Raw genomic sequence first — 15,988 nt, 5'->3', positions numbered from 1 at the left:
AGGTATGTTTACATTGCCATTAGACTTGAGGTCATTAGGCTTTTTGTATGTGGTTTCAGCTAACTTATCAGTGCCATATACCTTAGAGAAATTAATGATGAATTATCTAGAAAAGGAAGGAAATAATTTTTGTACTCATATTCTCAGTCATACTTTAACTTAGCAACTGAGCATGTCTATAAGATGCCACTATTTCCAAATCCCCTTTTTGCAAGCAGCTTCAAAAGCTGTTTCATGGAAACAAGAAACCATCAGAGCTGTGGGAAGGAAATATGTGATTCGTTTTCAGACCAAGTGTGGATAACCTGTAGAGAGATTACAAACCTACATAAAAATGCAGTTTTTCAACTTCCCCCAAGTGCCTGCAGTTCCAGAAGTTTTCAGGAGCAATACTATTAAAGAGCTACTTTAGGGATTCCACTGGGGTTTTATTATATAATAGAGACAGCATCACAAATATTCATTTTAAAAATTTGAAATCTCACAATATTTCCATAAAATCACTGTCAAATTAACAATGAATATTTTAAAAATAAAAATATTTGGAAATAGTCTTTTCCTGTTTTGCAGTCCAGAGGTTGCATGCTGCAATAGAGGCATAACTAGCCAATAATTTGCTTACACAGGCCATGTATGAAGAGGAAACTTTCTCTGTGGATTTTGGAAACTACAGACAACATATAAAACTGTGTTCAGAGATTAAGAGCACACCTATCAAGCAAATACCTATCCATCTAGAATGGTCATGAAAATACAATAATCTCATCTCCAAAAACCTTCTGGCATTGTTTTTCTGACATACTCTAAAAACCCAATTATATTTCTCTAAATCAAGTCAATCCAGCAAAGATTATTTGACTGAAGGAAAAACATTGTGGTATAGTACTTCAAGCAACCTTTCACAGCTCTGCATTTATCTGGGAGGCAACAAATGAACTTGCACAGTGAGCAAATGCAGCAGCATTCCATAAGGCATACACAGGCTCTAAGGACAAGTTTAGATCCTGTTTCACTGGTCTAAAAATCAACATGACATTTTATCCCAAAAGCATTCGGAAATCATCTTTTAAGGAAACAGCTCAGTATCTTCAAGTTAGTGCCTTCTTGTGAAAATCATATTTAAGGACTCAACTGAATATGGTTTTTTACATCATTTAAACAGAAATATTAAATAGTTTAATGCAAAAAAGAGGTTGATTTGTGATCTACTGTACTTCTGATGAATACAGTTACTATTCTAAATGATAAACACTTCACTATTTTTTTATTAGTTTTATTTTTGCCCATTTGACTTTTTATTCACCAAATTAAATTACAAATAACTTTGAATAGTTCTGGGTTTCAATTCTTTTGATACTTTTTTTGCAACATGTCTTTGGGAACAATTAATTATTATTTTTATCTTCTGAAATTAAAATGTTATGATCTTCACAAAAATATTGTCTTGTATTCCGTACAATCATTGACCATCACATTACTGGTCAGTTAAGAAATATTAATCTTTTCTATTCAAGATTGCTGACAAAAAGCCACTATTTCTCAAATTCTTTGTATTACAATTAGAAACTCCAAAGATGTGTTTGGATCACTTGAAGAAAAACCTGCAATGGCTATCTGTAAAAAGTATTAACTTCAAATGCTAGTCATCTATTACTCAAGATTACAAAATATATCTGTATTACTCCTTGGTATATGCACTTATAAAATGAGACAAAAGCTAGCAATTATGCCTCTCATTATAAAGTGCAGAAATTTCAACTTGGTGCAAAAAAGTTGAAAGATTTTAAAAATTAAAGGTAATGAATTCCTTTTTGTTTTGATTTTCTACCTGAAGACAATGAGGTGGAAAAGACCAGTAATTTTTTTAATGTCACAAAGTCATTGCCACAATTAATTAAAATTAACTACATTGTTCAATTATTGCTGCAATTATTTTTTAAATAATTCATATTAAAATTCGTAGAGGTTGCTAAAGCTCTGCTTACTGTTTGGGAAGTTCCATTAGGCAAAACAGTCATAGTCAGATGTGCCTCAAAACCCAAAGACTACAATTTCATTCATGCTGTACTAATAATTTTTTCTTTTATTTTTTACAAAGTGTCTCAGAAGGTTGAGCAAAGGCAAAAACAGAAGACAGTACTAGAATATACTTTTGTTACATCTATGAACTTCACTACATCTGACAGAAGCATTACATTAATACTGAGCTGAAATTATCTATTTTTATGCCACTTTATTCAGCAGCTAAAACAACCAAGTCTACTGATAGACTTTTAAAAGCTATTTAATACTTTAAAAATTTGCTAATATAACACCAAAAAAATATTTTTATGAAAAAGGACAACTAAACTATACAACTTTTATATTATACACTTGTAGATTTTTTCAGATTCCCTCCTGGCAAACATACAATCAACAGACAGTCTGACAACCTCATGTGCACCGATATCTTGTAATGCATGTCATGTAGCCAGTGGATAAACGAGAAATGCTAATCTCTGGGATTAGGTATGTAATTTACTTTAGCAAGCTACCATGCTGGAGTTACTCACGCTGATGTGTGTGCAGCTGTTTGTGATTCCAGGCAGGCCTTACCTCTCTCTGTCGGGGGAGTAGTGGTCGTCCATCACACGGTGCCTGTCCATGCGGTTCAGCGTGTTGTAATGCGCAGCGGTCGAGCGCGTCCCTCGCAGGCCCTGATCCACATTCCGACTAGGGATAAAAGAGAGCAGGTTCTGAGTTCTGAGTGTGTCAGGATGGCATCCTCGCGCTGGTTTGTACACATAGCTAGCAGCAATCACGTTGGGAACAAGATCTGTTGGCTCACCAGACTTTTCTATGTATTTAAAGTACAATAATTTTAAATCTTATAGTAAAAAAAAAAATTCTCATTTAGAAAATGATGCCAAATCCATGATAGTAATAGAGCTCTCTTTTTTTGTTCCAATGCATTTCTTCTTGAAGAGGAAAGCTTTTTTAATTCCCTTCATTAAAAATATTAATCTTGCACAACATTTCATTAGTCTTTCCAGACTTCAAGCAAAAATTACAGTAATTTCACGAATACAAGCCACAGCAATTTGACAAAAATTTTGGTGGAAACCCGGAAGTGTGGCTAATAGTCGGGGGCGGCTAATATGTGAATAATTTTCTGACATTTACAACCCCAGACGTGCCATCCAGGGCGCCGAGCCAAGCACCTGCCAGTAAAAGCCTGCATTCCGCGATTGTTACAGTGTTACTGTGTTGCCCTGGCTCCCTGCAGGCAGCACAGGGGGTGGGGAGAGAGGCGGGAGAGCTCTCTTCTTTCCTCCTCTGCTGCAGCCCAGGGGAGAGACGGGGGGGGGGGGGGGGGGGAGGGGGTCACGCCGCCATTGCTGCGGCCCGGGGAGCCGACGGGAGCCCCACACAGCCATTGCCGCGGCCCGGGGAGGAGGCGGGGTGCTTTGTCCCTGCCCACCGCCGGCGCCACAGGCGCGGGAAAGCTCCGTCCCCGCCCGCCGCCGCTGCCGTAGGAGCAGGGGAAGCTCCGTCCCTGCCTGCCACCACGGGGCAGCGCCGACCTGGGGTGACCGAGCCCAGTGGCAGCGGCGGCCGGCCCCGAGCGGCAGCGCCGGGCTGGGCCACCTGGCCCCGTCAGCGGCCCCTAGCGGGCCGAGCCTGCACAGCCTTAGCTCAGCCAGTAAACCCCGCCCTCCCGCGGTTCTGTTACTAATTGCACGCGGGTCCTCGCTGCGAACGACAGAGCGGCTTATATTCGGGTGCGGTTTATTTATGGACAAAAACCGAAATATTTGCCAACACCCAGAGATGCGGCTTATACTCAGTGCGGCTTGTATTCATGAATTTACTGTAATTTCTAACAGAAACATACACTGTAAACAATATTTCATGTGTTCTTGATTTTGGCTTTACTGCAAAGATGTAAACTGTAGTAAGAGACAATTGGGACTTGTGGCTATTACAGCAGAGTGCAGCCTGCTGAAAACATCATCATCTGAATTTAAAGCTGCTTGTTTTGCCCTGGAAAACTTACTCTGTAATCTCACTAGAAAAAAAATCTGAAAAAAACCCATAACCATTTATTTAGTTGTAAGTGGTACCCACAGTGCAGGCTTGGTTAAGGAGCACCAATCACCTGTACTAACTGAGACCAAATCCTTGCCTATTGGCTGTTTTGTTCAGTTAATCTCTCAATACCTACTGACACACACAAACTTTGTTTTTTGTGCTCTGTAACACAAATCCACAAGGACAGGATACAGGAAACAATGGTTAATTGTAACAATTATTGGTTAATGAAAACATACAGTAATTTCACAACTATAAGGCGCACCCTTTTGACTAAAATTTTCCCCCGAACCCAGAAGTGAGCCTTATAGTCTGGTGTGCCTTATCTGATGGACAAAATTATGAAATTTGCCAAACCGGAAGTGTGAGCCGCAATGGGGTGGCGGTGCCGTGAGAGGCCCCGGGCGCGGGGAGGACAAGGAGCCACCGAGCAGGCCAGGGCGTGGGGGGGACGAGGCGCTGCCAAGCAGCCCCAGGCGTGGGGGGATGGAGCCGCCAGCAGCCGTGGTGGCCGAGCTGCAAGTCGAGCTGCGTCAGCCAGCGCCGGGCGGGAGCGCCTGGACCCGCGGCATCTGCAGTCGCCCGAGCAGGGGAAGCCGGGACCCACAGCTGCATGGTGGGAACCGCGAGCCACACCAGCTGGTGCCGGGGGCGGGTGGGAGTGCCAGGACCCGCAGCACAGGAAGGGCACCTGAGACTGTGTTTAAAGGCTACGCCAATCTGTGAAAAATGTTTGCAAACTGATCACCTGCCAGTAATTCATTACTTTGTGGTGGCACAGCTCCTCACTGCAAAAAAAAGTGTGAGCCTTGAGCCAAGCCGCGAGGTGGGGTGGCACCACGGGAGCGCCGAGCCGCAAGGGGGGGTGGGAGCGGGCAGCCTCCCAGCCAGCAGGAGCCACACAGGGAGAGAGGGAGTGGCCAGTGCTGTCTCGCCCCAAGTAGCCCCAAGCTGCAGGTGGCCCCAAGCCATCCTGAACCGCAGCAACCCCGAGATGTGAGCTGTGGCCGCCCCAAACTGCGGCAGCCGCGACCCGCGGCCGCCCCAAGCCCCACCTCGTCAGCCGGGGTCAGGCAGGAGTGCGGGCCCTGCGCACGGGGAGGGCGCTTGGGACTGTGTTTAAAGGTTACACCAATCTGTTAAAATGTTTCCAATTTCAGCACATGCCAGTAAACTCCACGATCGCGGGATTCCGTTACTAATTCGTTACTTTGTTGCACGTGGCACGGATCTTCGAGGCAATAAAAAAGGTGCGCCTTATCTGATCTACAAAGTTGCAAAATGTGCCGGCTCCCAGGGGGTGCGCCTTATAGTCTGGTGCGCCTTATGGTTGTGAAATTACTGTAATTGTTCTGTATCATTTCAAAATAACAAACTGGATTCTTCCCTCCACACAAGTTTGAGTTTTATATGAATAAATTCTTCTTTCTCCTGTCCTTTGCTGCAATTTGCACTAGTGTCAGCCTCATGTCAGCCTCAGTTTCCTTTTTTTTTCTTTATTTTCTTTTTTTTTTTTTAATATCACTCAGTTCCCCTTTCCTTTCTTGCCATTTTGTCTGCCCTTTTGGAACCTGTCATCCTTTGTCATTTAGCAATTTCTGACTAGTGTTAAATTGTACATGTATCCTTCACTGTTGCTGCCATGACATTATTTATTTCTGCATCTAAGTGCTATAAAGATGTTGCATTACACATAAACTTTTGCCTTCAGCTCCACCTCATTTGTCATAAAGCATTTTACACTCGGATTCATGAATCCAAATATTGAGTTTACTCTAGCAAGTAAAGAGTAACAAGAGCAGTAAAAATTTCTTGTCAGCTACAATGCAGTGGCCTTTGGTGGAATTTATTAACAAAATTAAGTAGGACTGAGGATTACCAAATGGTTTCAAAGAAATAACAGCAATTTCTATGGCCCTAAAACTCCTGCCTGCAGAGGTGTCAATAATGGGAAACCTCTGGGCATACAGAATGCTCACTTAAGTTAGGACACCTCTAGAGCAGCACATGAATAACAAATTCACCTGAATGGGGTGTAAAAGTGATTAATAATTCAAACAGATTTTCTGAGTATGCCTGCATTTTCAGTAGAACTGAAAAAGGTATTTCTGTAACCCATAGATTATACTTCTCTTCCAAAAATACTCAAGCTCTCATAACCTAATTTTCTGAGCTCAACGAGTCTTCAAAGAATTGATTTGGTGTGTGGGCAGGGAAATATTACACAAATAATGCATTTGATTCTGACATTGTAGGAAACAGCTGCAATAAATTCAAAACTGTATTTAAAAATTTAGCTTTAGGAAAGTTAAAAAGCAAGAGATTGTGAACATGTAAAGAAATCCAAGACTACAAGAAAATGAAAAGTAGATTTTTCAATGATGTTAAACGAGTGGTAATTACCAGCTTGAGTAAAAGTTCTGCCCAAGCATGTAAGCAGACAGAAAAACATAAAAACACAAACATACACACAAAGAGATTTTCATATTTATGTCTATATCCAAGACAAATAACCTCTGGAGATTTAGCACAGGCAATTACTTAGGCTGAAATCAGTACAGTAAAAATCAGCATAGATCCCTTCATGTCTACTATTTATGTCTCATTCCAAGTCGGGCTGACTTGGTTTTAAATGGGTTTAGATTTCAAGTAGAAACACACAGTTTCTGCCTCTAAACTGTATGAGATGATGTGGGATACTTTGGAATCCTAATATGTCACTAATGCAAAAGGATATCATATAGGCTGCATCCATTAGAGGAAATGGTAAGTAAAAACACAAATAAGGTATTATGTAGTCAAGAGAATTTGAATTTCACAATAAAGAGCAAAGATAACAGAAAGGAAAGCAGAACACAAGAGAATTGGGATGGCTGCAAGAAAGAGAGAGGAACATGTACCTGCCAGGAAATATTGGATAATAGATCTTCAGTATTAAAAGGGAATTGTGAACATTACAGGCAAAAGAGGTAACAGAGATAACTTCCACTTTCATTTCAACTGAATTACTCATTATTTGGAAACCTACCCATACATAGCAACAAAAGTGCTGGGAAACAGATTTCATTCCCATTTACATCTGTCCTTCTGTTTCCTTTATCTTAAGAAAGTTATCCTGCATAGTATTAAATCAATTATAAGGCATTATCCAAAAGTAGTAGCTTTTGGAAGAAATTTCCTGGTCTAATTCTCTCAAGATAAATAGTTATCAGAGATCTGCCAAGATCAGGAATTGATACCTTTCACTATAAAATTTTCTGTCTGTCAGTGTATTCATGATGATTTAGAAGTATGAAAAAAAAAGTAAAAAGGAAGCTACTGTGGGCAGCAAGGGAGACTCCTCAGAATCTTAGTTCTACAGAAATAAAAGGGTGGAAAATATCTACTGTCATATGAATGCTAAGGAAATATTGAACTATCACATATTATAAAACATGGCATTTGTAAATAGCTCTAGAAAATGAAAATGTGGAGATATATTTTTCTTTCCTTAGATTGGACTGTACTGAATTTTGATGAAAACCTAGATAAAAATAGGCAGAAGTAAGATTCAATTATGTAATCATAAAATAATAGTACTGAATAATATAGTAATAATAAACCATAAATAACATATAATTAAATATAAATTAGGCACATCACTATAATGTAAGAAAAAAAAATTTTTGGCTTTATGTAATTTTGTAAGATCTAACCAATCCATTTGCATTTTGAAAGTCTGGAGATTACTTCCAGTATTGGTACAAGATCAATATCACTTTAATTTATACGAGTGCGTAGTTAAACAAGAGTTTACCTTTGTGGGGGAGGGACACTGGGAGACCACGATCTAGTCCGTCCTATACTATCTCCACGGTGAGGGGACCCTGATCGAGAACAATGATTAGATGACATTACTTGCTCTGGCACTGATAGTGTTGAACTTTGAAGATCTCTCCCATTATGACGGTAGTCTAAAAAGAAATGCAAATATTCAGTGAATCTGAATTTTCACTTTTCAACTTCCTGCCATACCTGTAGCAGTGAGAAACTCAGTAAAAGATGGGATTTGATCGAGAATGTTGCCATGTACTCTTCGGTTTTATAATAAAACATACATACATAAAGTTGACTCCTGTTGTGATGCTTTAAGAACAATTACAATTCCTATAGTTATACTTTAAAAGTATAGAAATTAATACCATGCACCAAACTGGGGACTTACCATTTATAGTTAATATGATGTATTAATAATAGAACAAATTAAACTGATTTTTCCTTAGAATAAAGAAGTTAATTATTGCATTTTTAATTAAAATTATATTGGAAATGTTGTGTATATTGCTTTTCAAATAGAAATGTCCATAATGAAAAAAAATTAATCCAAAATTTCATTTATAAATTTGGGACAGGAAGCTACTATGGAGTTAAATAATGAGATTGGGTTCAAGAAAGATTTGTTTTTCAGAAACAATTAAAGTACAAATGACTCAATGACATCAGATTTCACAATTCAGAATTAAAAAATACAATGCCTTCACAAATAGCAAGTACCCTGGCCTAATCTTGAATAAGCCTAACAGAAGGCACAAATGGTCAAAGCAAAAGCCTCCAAGTTAACTGGACTGAAAGGCTACCACATGGACATTTAACACATTTAAAAGATTTAAAATCTTTTTATAAAGTTGGATGTGTTAAAAGCGACTGTTTTAACCTAATTGAAAAAGTTAAATTCACTGTCCCATGGTGCAATACTGTCTGTGGAAAAAAATATGCTAGATAAAAAGCCATTTCAAGTAAGCTTCCTCAAATTTTGTGAGGATGAAATTAAGACATAATGATAAGAAATCGAAAATTTTCAATTGTTAACTTGATTATAATGCCTAGCAGGAACAGGTCTTCAGAGAGTTCCTGGTGGCTATGACAACTGATACAACTGATTTCTATGTTCTGAAAACAGTAACCAAGTAAAGAATACTTAGAGAGATCCAACCGGCACTGGAAAAATTCTGGCTCATGCAACTGTTATACTTTTCCCATGAGACTCTTCCAAGAGGATAATAATCTTCTGCTCATGATTTTTCTTATTTTTCTTCAGGTTCATTAGGACCTAAACAAAATCTTATTAATTCATTCCACTTTATGGTTCCAAGTACGTTCAATACTGTCAACTGAGTACGTATATTTACTGTATGGCCCTACAAACCAAGGATATATATAAACAATCCTAATTCATACAGAACTTCTTCCTCCTATGTTTAGGTGTAAACCGCTTTGTATATGTCTGGTATGTGTACATAAGGGGGAATAAAAGCACATCATAATTACATTACACTAACATCATGATGCTGAGGATCACATAATCTCTCCTCTCTACACAGCAGTCAAATCATGTTATGTGTATCCTCAGCTAAGAGTCAGTAACGAAATACAGACTTTTATCCTACATACAAAATAAATTTCTTATTGTAAGCACTGACAAAATATAGAGGGGCCAGTGCAACAGAATTCTGAAGTTACCAAAGGCAAGACAGGGGAAATTTTATCTGTCTTTGAAACAGGGTGTTATTCACTCACTAGTAAAGTGTAGGAGATATATAAATTTTTTGCAAGTCAGTCTGGAAATCAATATGTTCTGCAATTCTGCAATTCTTTAACCAGAAGTAAAAGAGCTAAAGTAACAGCAGTAACAGAGAGTCCACCATGCAGCAGACTCCTGGCAGGACCTGTGGAGAGGGAAGACCACCCGGGAGCAGGTTTGTTGGCAGGACTAGTGACCCATCCTGGAGCAGTTTGTTCCTGAAGGACACCACCCTATGGGAGGGACTCATGCTGGAGCAGGTTGTGAAGAACTGCAGCCCACGGGATGATCTGACATTGGAGAAGTTGATGAAGAACTGTCTCCCAGGAGAGGGACCTCACTCTGGAGCAGAGGAATAGAGTGAAGGGTTCTTCCTCTGAGAGGAAGGAGTGGCAGAGACAATGTGTGATGAACTGGCTGCAATCCCCATTCCCATCTCCCTGTGCAGCTGAGAGGGAGGAGGTAGAGAACCAGGTAGAGTGCTGTGTCCAGTTCTGGTTCCTCAGTTTGGGAAGGACCTTGAGACACTTGAGCATGTCCAGGGGAGGCAACGAGGCTGAGGAGGGGCTTGGAACACAAACCCTATGAGGAACGGCTGAGGGAGCTGGGCTTGTTCAGCCTGGAGAAAAGGAGACTCAGGGGTGACTTTATCACTCTCTATAGTTCCCTGAAAGGTGTTTGTAGTCAGGTGGGGATTGATCCTTTTCACCAGGCAGCAACCAATAGAACTAGAGGACACAGTCTCAAGCTGCACCAGGATGCAGGCTGGATTAGGAAGAAGTTTTTTATAGAAAGAATAAAAAAGTATTGGAATGCTTTGCCTGGGGAGGTGGCGAAGTCACCATCCCTGGATGTATTTAAAAAAAGACTGGATGTGGCATTTGGTGCCATGGTCTAGTTGAGGTGTTAGGGTGTGGGTTGGACTTGATGGCCTTGGAGGTCTCTTCCAAGCTAGTTATACTGAGATACCGTGATACTGTGAACCAGGAGTCGAGATCAGAGAGAAGGAAGGGGTGGGGGGAATGTTTTGTAATGTCAGGGGGTTATTTTCTCATTCTCCTACTCTGATTTTATAGGCAATAAAATAATTTCTCTGAGTTGTGTTTTGCCTGTGCCCGTAACTGGCGAGTGATCTCTTCCTGTCCTTATCTCGACCCACAAATCTTCGGTTACATTTTCTCTACTATGTCCAGGTCATGAGGGCAGCGATGGAGCAGTTTTGGCAGCCACCTGGCACCTAGCCAGGGTCAATCTACCACATATAAATGAGCAGCAAGTTATTATAAACTAGCTATTGAAATAAAAAACATTATTTACAGTACAAGAACACAGAGAGACATACTGTCTTTTTATCCTAATAATGCATATCTATTAACAGAAAAGACAGATGGTTCTTTGTATTCTGCATATACAAGGAGAATTTGTTACATCTGGAGATGGAAAACAATGTAGAGTAGTAATATGAAGAAACAGGTAAATCCTTTGAAAAAATCAGCAGTTTATATAATGTTTGGTATGTACAGACATCAACGTATGAGGGGAATGAGCACTACCATAAGGTTCTCTAGGTGAATAAATATAATGAAGGGCAAGGTAATCAATTAACAAAAAACACAAGCAAAAGTCTCCTCTAAAAATGTCTAAAAAATTCCTAGAAGTCAGAACAAGTAAATCACAATTATTTGTTAAATCTGCACAGAGAAACAAATTAATTACTTTGGAACAAAAAGTCTCCTCCTGCTCTAATTTGTTATTGTAGTCGACCACTTGAGCAGTATTGTTGCAATAAATCAAAATACATGACATTGTAATTAATTGTCTAGTCTCATCCTGATCAAATAAGTGCTTTACATTAAACTGGAGGTAGACATGCAGTGCTTTCTGGTAGCTAACACTGGTACTGATTCCTTATGGCAGTAACAAAGGCAGAAACAATCAGCATTCCTAGCGATTTTGATAAATTTTAATAAATTTTTGCTACATGTTTTGAGGAAAATTAAATGTTTAGCTGTGATCCAATAAGTAGATTGTCTAATAATATTGAATATTGTTGCCAGAAAATAAACTTTGACATTTATAATTCATTTACCTAAAACAAAAATTATTATATTTACAAGCTCCTCTTTTGCCAGCAGGTCACACATTGAAAAGCAGCTGTTTGAGTAAGACACCCCACTAACACGGGTTAATGAGGTAGTTTCAAAGTTATCCTTCAGTTTTTTAGAGTTAATGTAGCTCTGATTTAACTGCCTGCAATGAAGGTATGATTTGACTTCCAATTTCAAAAGTATTGCACATCCTGGAAATAAGGTTAGAGAAGGCAAGTAAAAACATTTTCTTGTGAAAAGAAATTATAGACAGAAAAGACAGGTCATAAGTGCAGCTTGACCAATGAGTTCCTACTGAGCAAAGCAGTTAGTTATTTATAGCAGTAGTAAAAATAGGATAAACATTATCCTGCCTGCAGCTATAAATATTGAGTCATTACCATAGAATCAAAGGCTCTATAACTATGGCAAGCCTCTTAAATCAACAGAGAGTACACAGAACCTGATAATCAGTGTAGAGATAATCAGTGATAAACTGGGAGCTGCAGACACCTAAATGACAGACACATGACAAAGATAACTGCAATGCCACCACCTTCTTCTTTCGTTAAAAACTGATACATATGAAAAGAGGGATTTTACAAAGCACGCTAAATACAGCTCCTTCCAACTTGAAGTTTTAGTTTTATCTGATTTGAGACTATTAATATATTTGACTTAAAGTATTAATCCACACAGTACAGCTATACTGTGACAATATTATGCTATGCAGGGTACATGTTCAGTAAATACTGATGACTGAATTGTTATTAAATTATGAATCTTTCAGGCACAAAACTGCAGAAAATCATAAACTTCCAAATATTAGGTTCACATCAACAGCACTAAAATAGCCCTAAAAAGAATTAAATGAAGTGTACTAATGAAGATTTTCATTTAGATGCCTTGCTGCTTGATTTATTTGAAAGAAACTCTTAGTATGAAAATTGTTCTACAATGGCAGTGCTAGAAATGGCTGTTCATCACAGACATCATAACTGATTTGTTTCTTACACTGATACTAAGTGATGCTTTCTCCACTTTGACATCTGTACTTGATTAAGGCATCAAGCTTTCAGATATTTAACTTTTTAACACTCACAGTGGTTGGGCTTAGAACAAGCACTAATTAAAAACAATTATATAATCAAATTGCCAGAAATGCTTAACATACCAAGATTTCACACATGGGCACTTTGGAGGGAGCTCAGTTCTTTCATACAAATGTGCTCAGCTTCTGGGGTGGTTTGAACATCTAAATGAAGAATTTAGATGTCCTCTAAAAAAATTGCTGACAGACACTGATCAAATAAATTGAATTATTAATATCTGAATATTTTATAAGTCGAAGACACATTATGCATTGCTTTGGGGAATTTCTTGTATCAAAGCATTATTCTGCAAATATGGGAAGAATGAATGTACAGCAAAAGAAATTACAGTAGGAACAACTGGTTACTTGCTGCATAGCAACTCAGTTCCTCACAGGTATATTTAGCTCTACAGCACTAATTGTATTCATGGGCCCATTACACTTGAGACAATTCTTTCTTTATGGAAAAGTGCTCCCACACAGTAATAAACTAGAGCCTGCTGAGTTTTCAGCGCTGCTCCTATACCCAGTATGATATGCAATCTTGGGGAAAAAAAAACCCCAAACCATCACAGGTCCTATAAAGCTGCTTCTTCTTAGTTAAGCACTCATCCATTGCATCTGTCCAGTAAGTCCTCCAAATTAGCCTCCTCTTTCACATTGTTGATTGGAATTTATCAGTCTTTTCTTGTAGCATTTCCTTTCTAAAAGTGCTCTTCACCACAACTGTAACCCACCCCAACCAGCCTTTCCCTTATGTGAGATGTATCCACTAAAACCATCTCTGATAGAAATGCAACTTCATTGCAATTTTCACTGTCTTTTAATGCCTTTGTCACCCATACTTATAGGACTGTGGTAGAATATGAAACAATACACCAAGCTCACATTTCCTTATCTTTCCTCAAAGAGAATACCAGTGATGATTAGTAATAATCTGAAAATAAAACTTGAATCAAATTACATCTTTACTTTCAAAGTGGAGTGATACAGCTTATATCTAAAAATAGTTTTAACTAGTTTAAGGGAAAGCATTGAGAGAATTTGAATGTTTGGAGAGAAAGATGATTTGTCAGCTAAGGAAATTAGACTGAAGAATTTCTTATTTTTTTTAAATAACAATAGTATTACATTCAAAATTCAAATAAGTGGATAACCATGTAAAATGGAAAGTATACATTAAGAAATAAAAATTAAACGTAAGAAAGGCTTGAAGAATTGGAATAATGTGCAAAGAAAGTTGTAAATAATTTACACGATTTGTTTGAAAGAAAGGAAAGTGGTAAAAGATCCATTCATCTAAGGAGTCAGCATAAGGGCTATTTAACATGGTTTGAATTTAAGATTGGGTGGGGGATTTTTGTGATACATAGACTAACATTTTTAACTCAAGGGAGAACCCAGAAAGAACAGATTTTACAGCAGGGCATTTGGTATAAACATGCAATAAAATAAAAACCTTGTCAGTGTTTATGCCTGAAGTTACTGGGCTTTTGGGTCACTACAGCTCCCATCTAGGGTTAGGTGGTGATCTACAATGAAATCTGTATTTTAGTAGGAATAGAAGTAATCCACTCTATGTGCTAATGCTCTAAGATATCTTTCTATAGAGGCAGTGGATTTCAATCTGTAACCAAAGTGTTTTTTCGGCATCTGCTTTGAGTAGCAATCATCCACAGGATTCAGGCACAAAAATTCAGCCCACATTATCAGCAAATAGAGAAAAAGACATTTTGTCTACAGCAAAGGCTGGAACATGACAGTGAAAGAGTTCCTCTGAACAAAGGACTCCTCAGGTGTTTTGAGAAGTGAAGCAAAAATGGATAATTGTTTTTCATTCTTCTTCAAACACATAAATATTTTTGTAAGCTCAATAATAATTTCTGTACTGATGATTACTATTTTTTGCCTAATTTACTTGGCTCTAACTATCCTCTAAATAAATATCTTCTTTGTATTCTTTTTTGCTCCTGAAACATACACATATCTTCTGCATAATGATAAAAAACTTATCACTATAAATATTTTTCTTCTCAAAGCTGGAGACTGAATTCTTTTACTTGGAAAAGCTCTTCTCTGTAGAGATTGTAATGCAGTCTACGCAGAATTCACTGCCTTACATTCTTCCATGATTCCTCTGTTGAAACATATCGCAGATTACAAGTGTTTAATAATACATCATCTGTTGTAATGCAAATGAGATATTGGTGTAGAACTGAATTTTAATTACTTAATATTTTAGTGTTACAAACACAATAGGTGAGAATTTTGTGATTAAATGGTCTTGACAATACATGTCTCTGTTCATAAAGTCAGACTCAGCAGGCTGCTTGTATTCCCTAGGTTCAACATACACTAGAGAGTATCTGGGAAGAATACTATTTAGAAATTTTAGTCCATATTCATTGAATTTGCCAACTGGAATGCATGTTTAACTTTGGACACTAGAAAGAAAAACAAAACCAACCAACCAAACAAACAAAAAAACCAAAAAGCCAACCTGCCTTTCACTGAATTGCATTTATTGTTATAATATAAATAAATTATGTTTTGTAAACCTTTCTGGCATTTAAAAAAATCAATATAAAAAATACCATATTGCTTTTAACAAAAAGGACATAAGAGCATTCTAAAGGGCAGGTGTAGATGCTGATGTGCTCCCACGCAGAACTGCTGGTGAGACATCTCTGAGGGCCAAGGTTTATTGTTCAGAACAGCAAAATAAAGGCTTTAAATTGTTTGAGAGCTACGTACAACGAATCTAAAGACATAACCAGAACTGCTAATGCTGCTCATTTCACTATGGTATGGTAAGATTAATGTCAGCAAAGATGAAATATAATAAAGACTCTATTCTAGTGTCCCCCAAGATGAATGTATATTATATTTAAAGAGAGCTATTCTAGAATCTAGTAAAAAACTGCTTTTTAAATATGCAGTATGTTATAACCCTTTCTGACAATTGATGCTGGAGAATATATGTCTAGCCAGAAAAAAGACATTGAAGTTTTTCAATCTTTTTATCACTTTTTTTCTTAAAAGCCTTTCCTGTTGACAGAAATGACAGCCTGAGGTGTATTACATTTGTCTAAGCAGGCTAAGATTCAAGCCTTAAGAAGTGATAGATTTTGTAAAGAATTTTTCCAAAAGGTCTTAAAATCACAGAATGATTTGAAT

General features: G+C 38.1%; 1 protein-coding gene across 1 annotated transcript in view; it reads right to left on the bottom strand.

Annotated features, from left to right (window-relative positions):
* The window catches only part of RIMS2 (regulating synaptic membrane exocytosis 2), a 387,858-nt gene that overhangs the window by 83,714 nt on the left and 288,156 nt on the right, over positions 1–15,988 (bottom strand). The window contains exons 20-21 of the mRNA XM_033063078.1: positions 7,868–8,024; positions 2,596–2,712 (exon numbers count right to left, since the gene is read on the bottom strand). Of these exons, the coding sequence (XP_032918969.1) occupies positions 2,596–2,712; positions 7,868–8,024 (274 nt within the window). The remainder of the gene's footprint in view (positions 1–2,595; positions 2,713–7,867; positions 8,025–15,988) is intronic.

The sequence above is a fragment of the Catharus ustulatus genome, chromosome 1 (genome assembly GCF_009819885.2).
Source record: "Catharus ustulatus isolate bCatUst1 chromosome 1, bCatUst1.pri.v2, whole genome shotgun sequence".
In the NCBI taxonomy this organism is placed as follows: Eukaryota; Metazoa; Chordata; class Aves; order Passeriformes; family Turdidae; genus Catharus; species Catharus ustulatus.
This window is presented reverse-complemented; position numbering and strand designations above follow the sequence as displayed.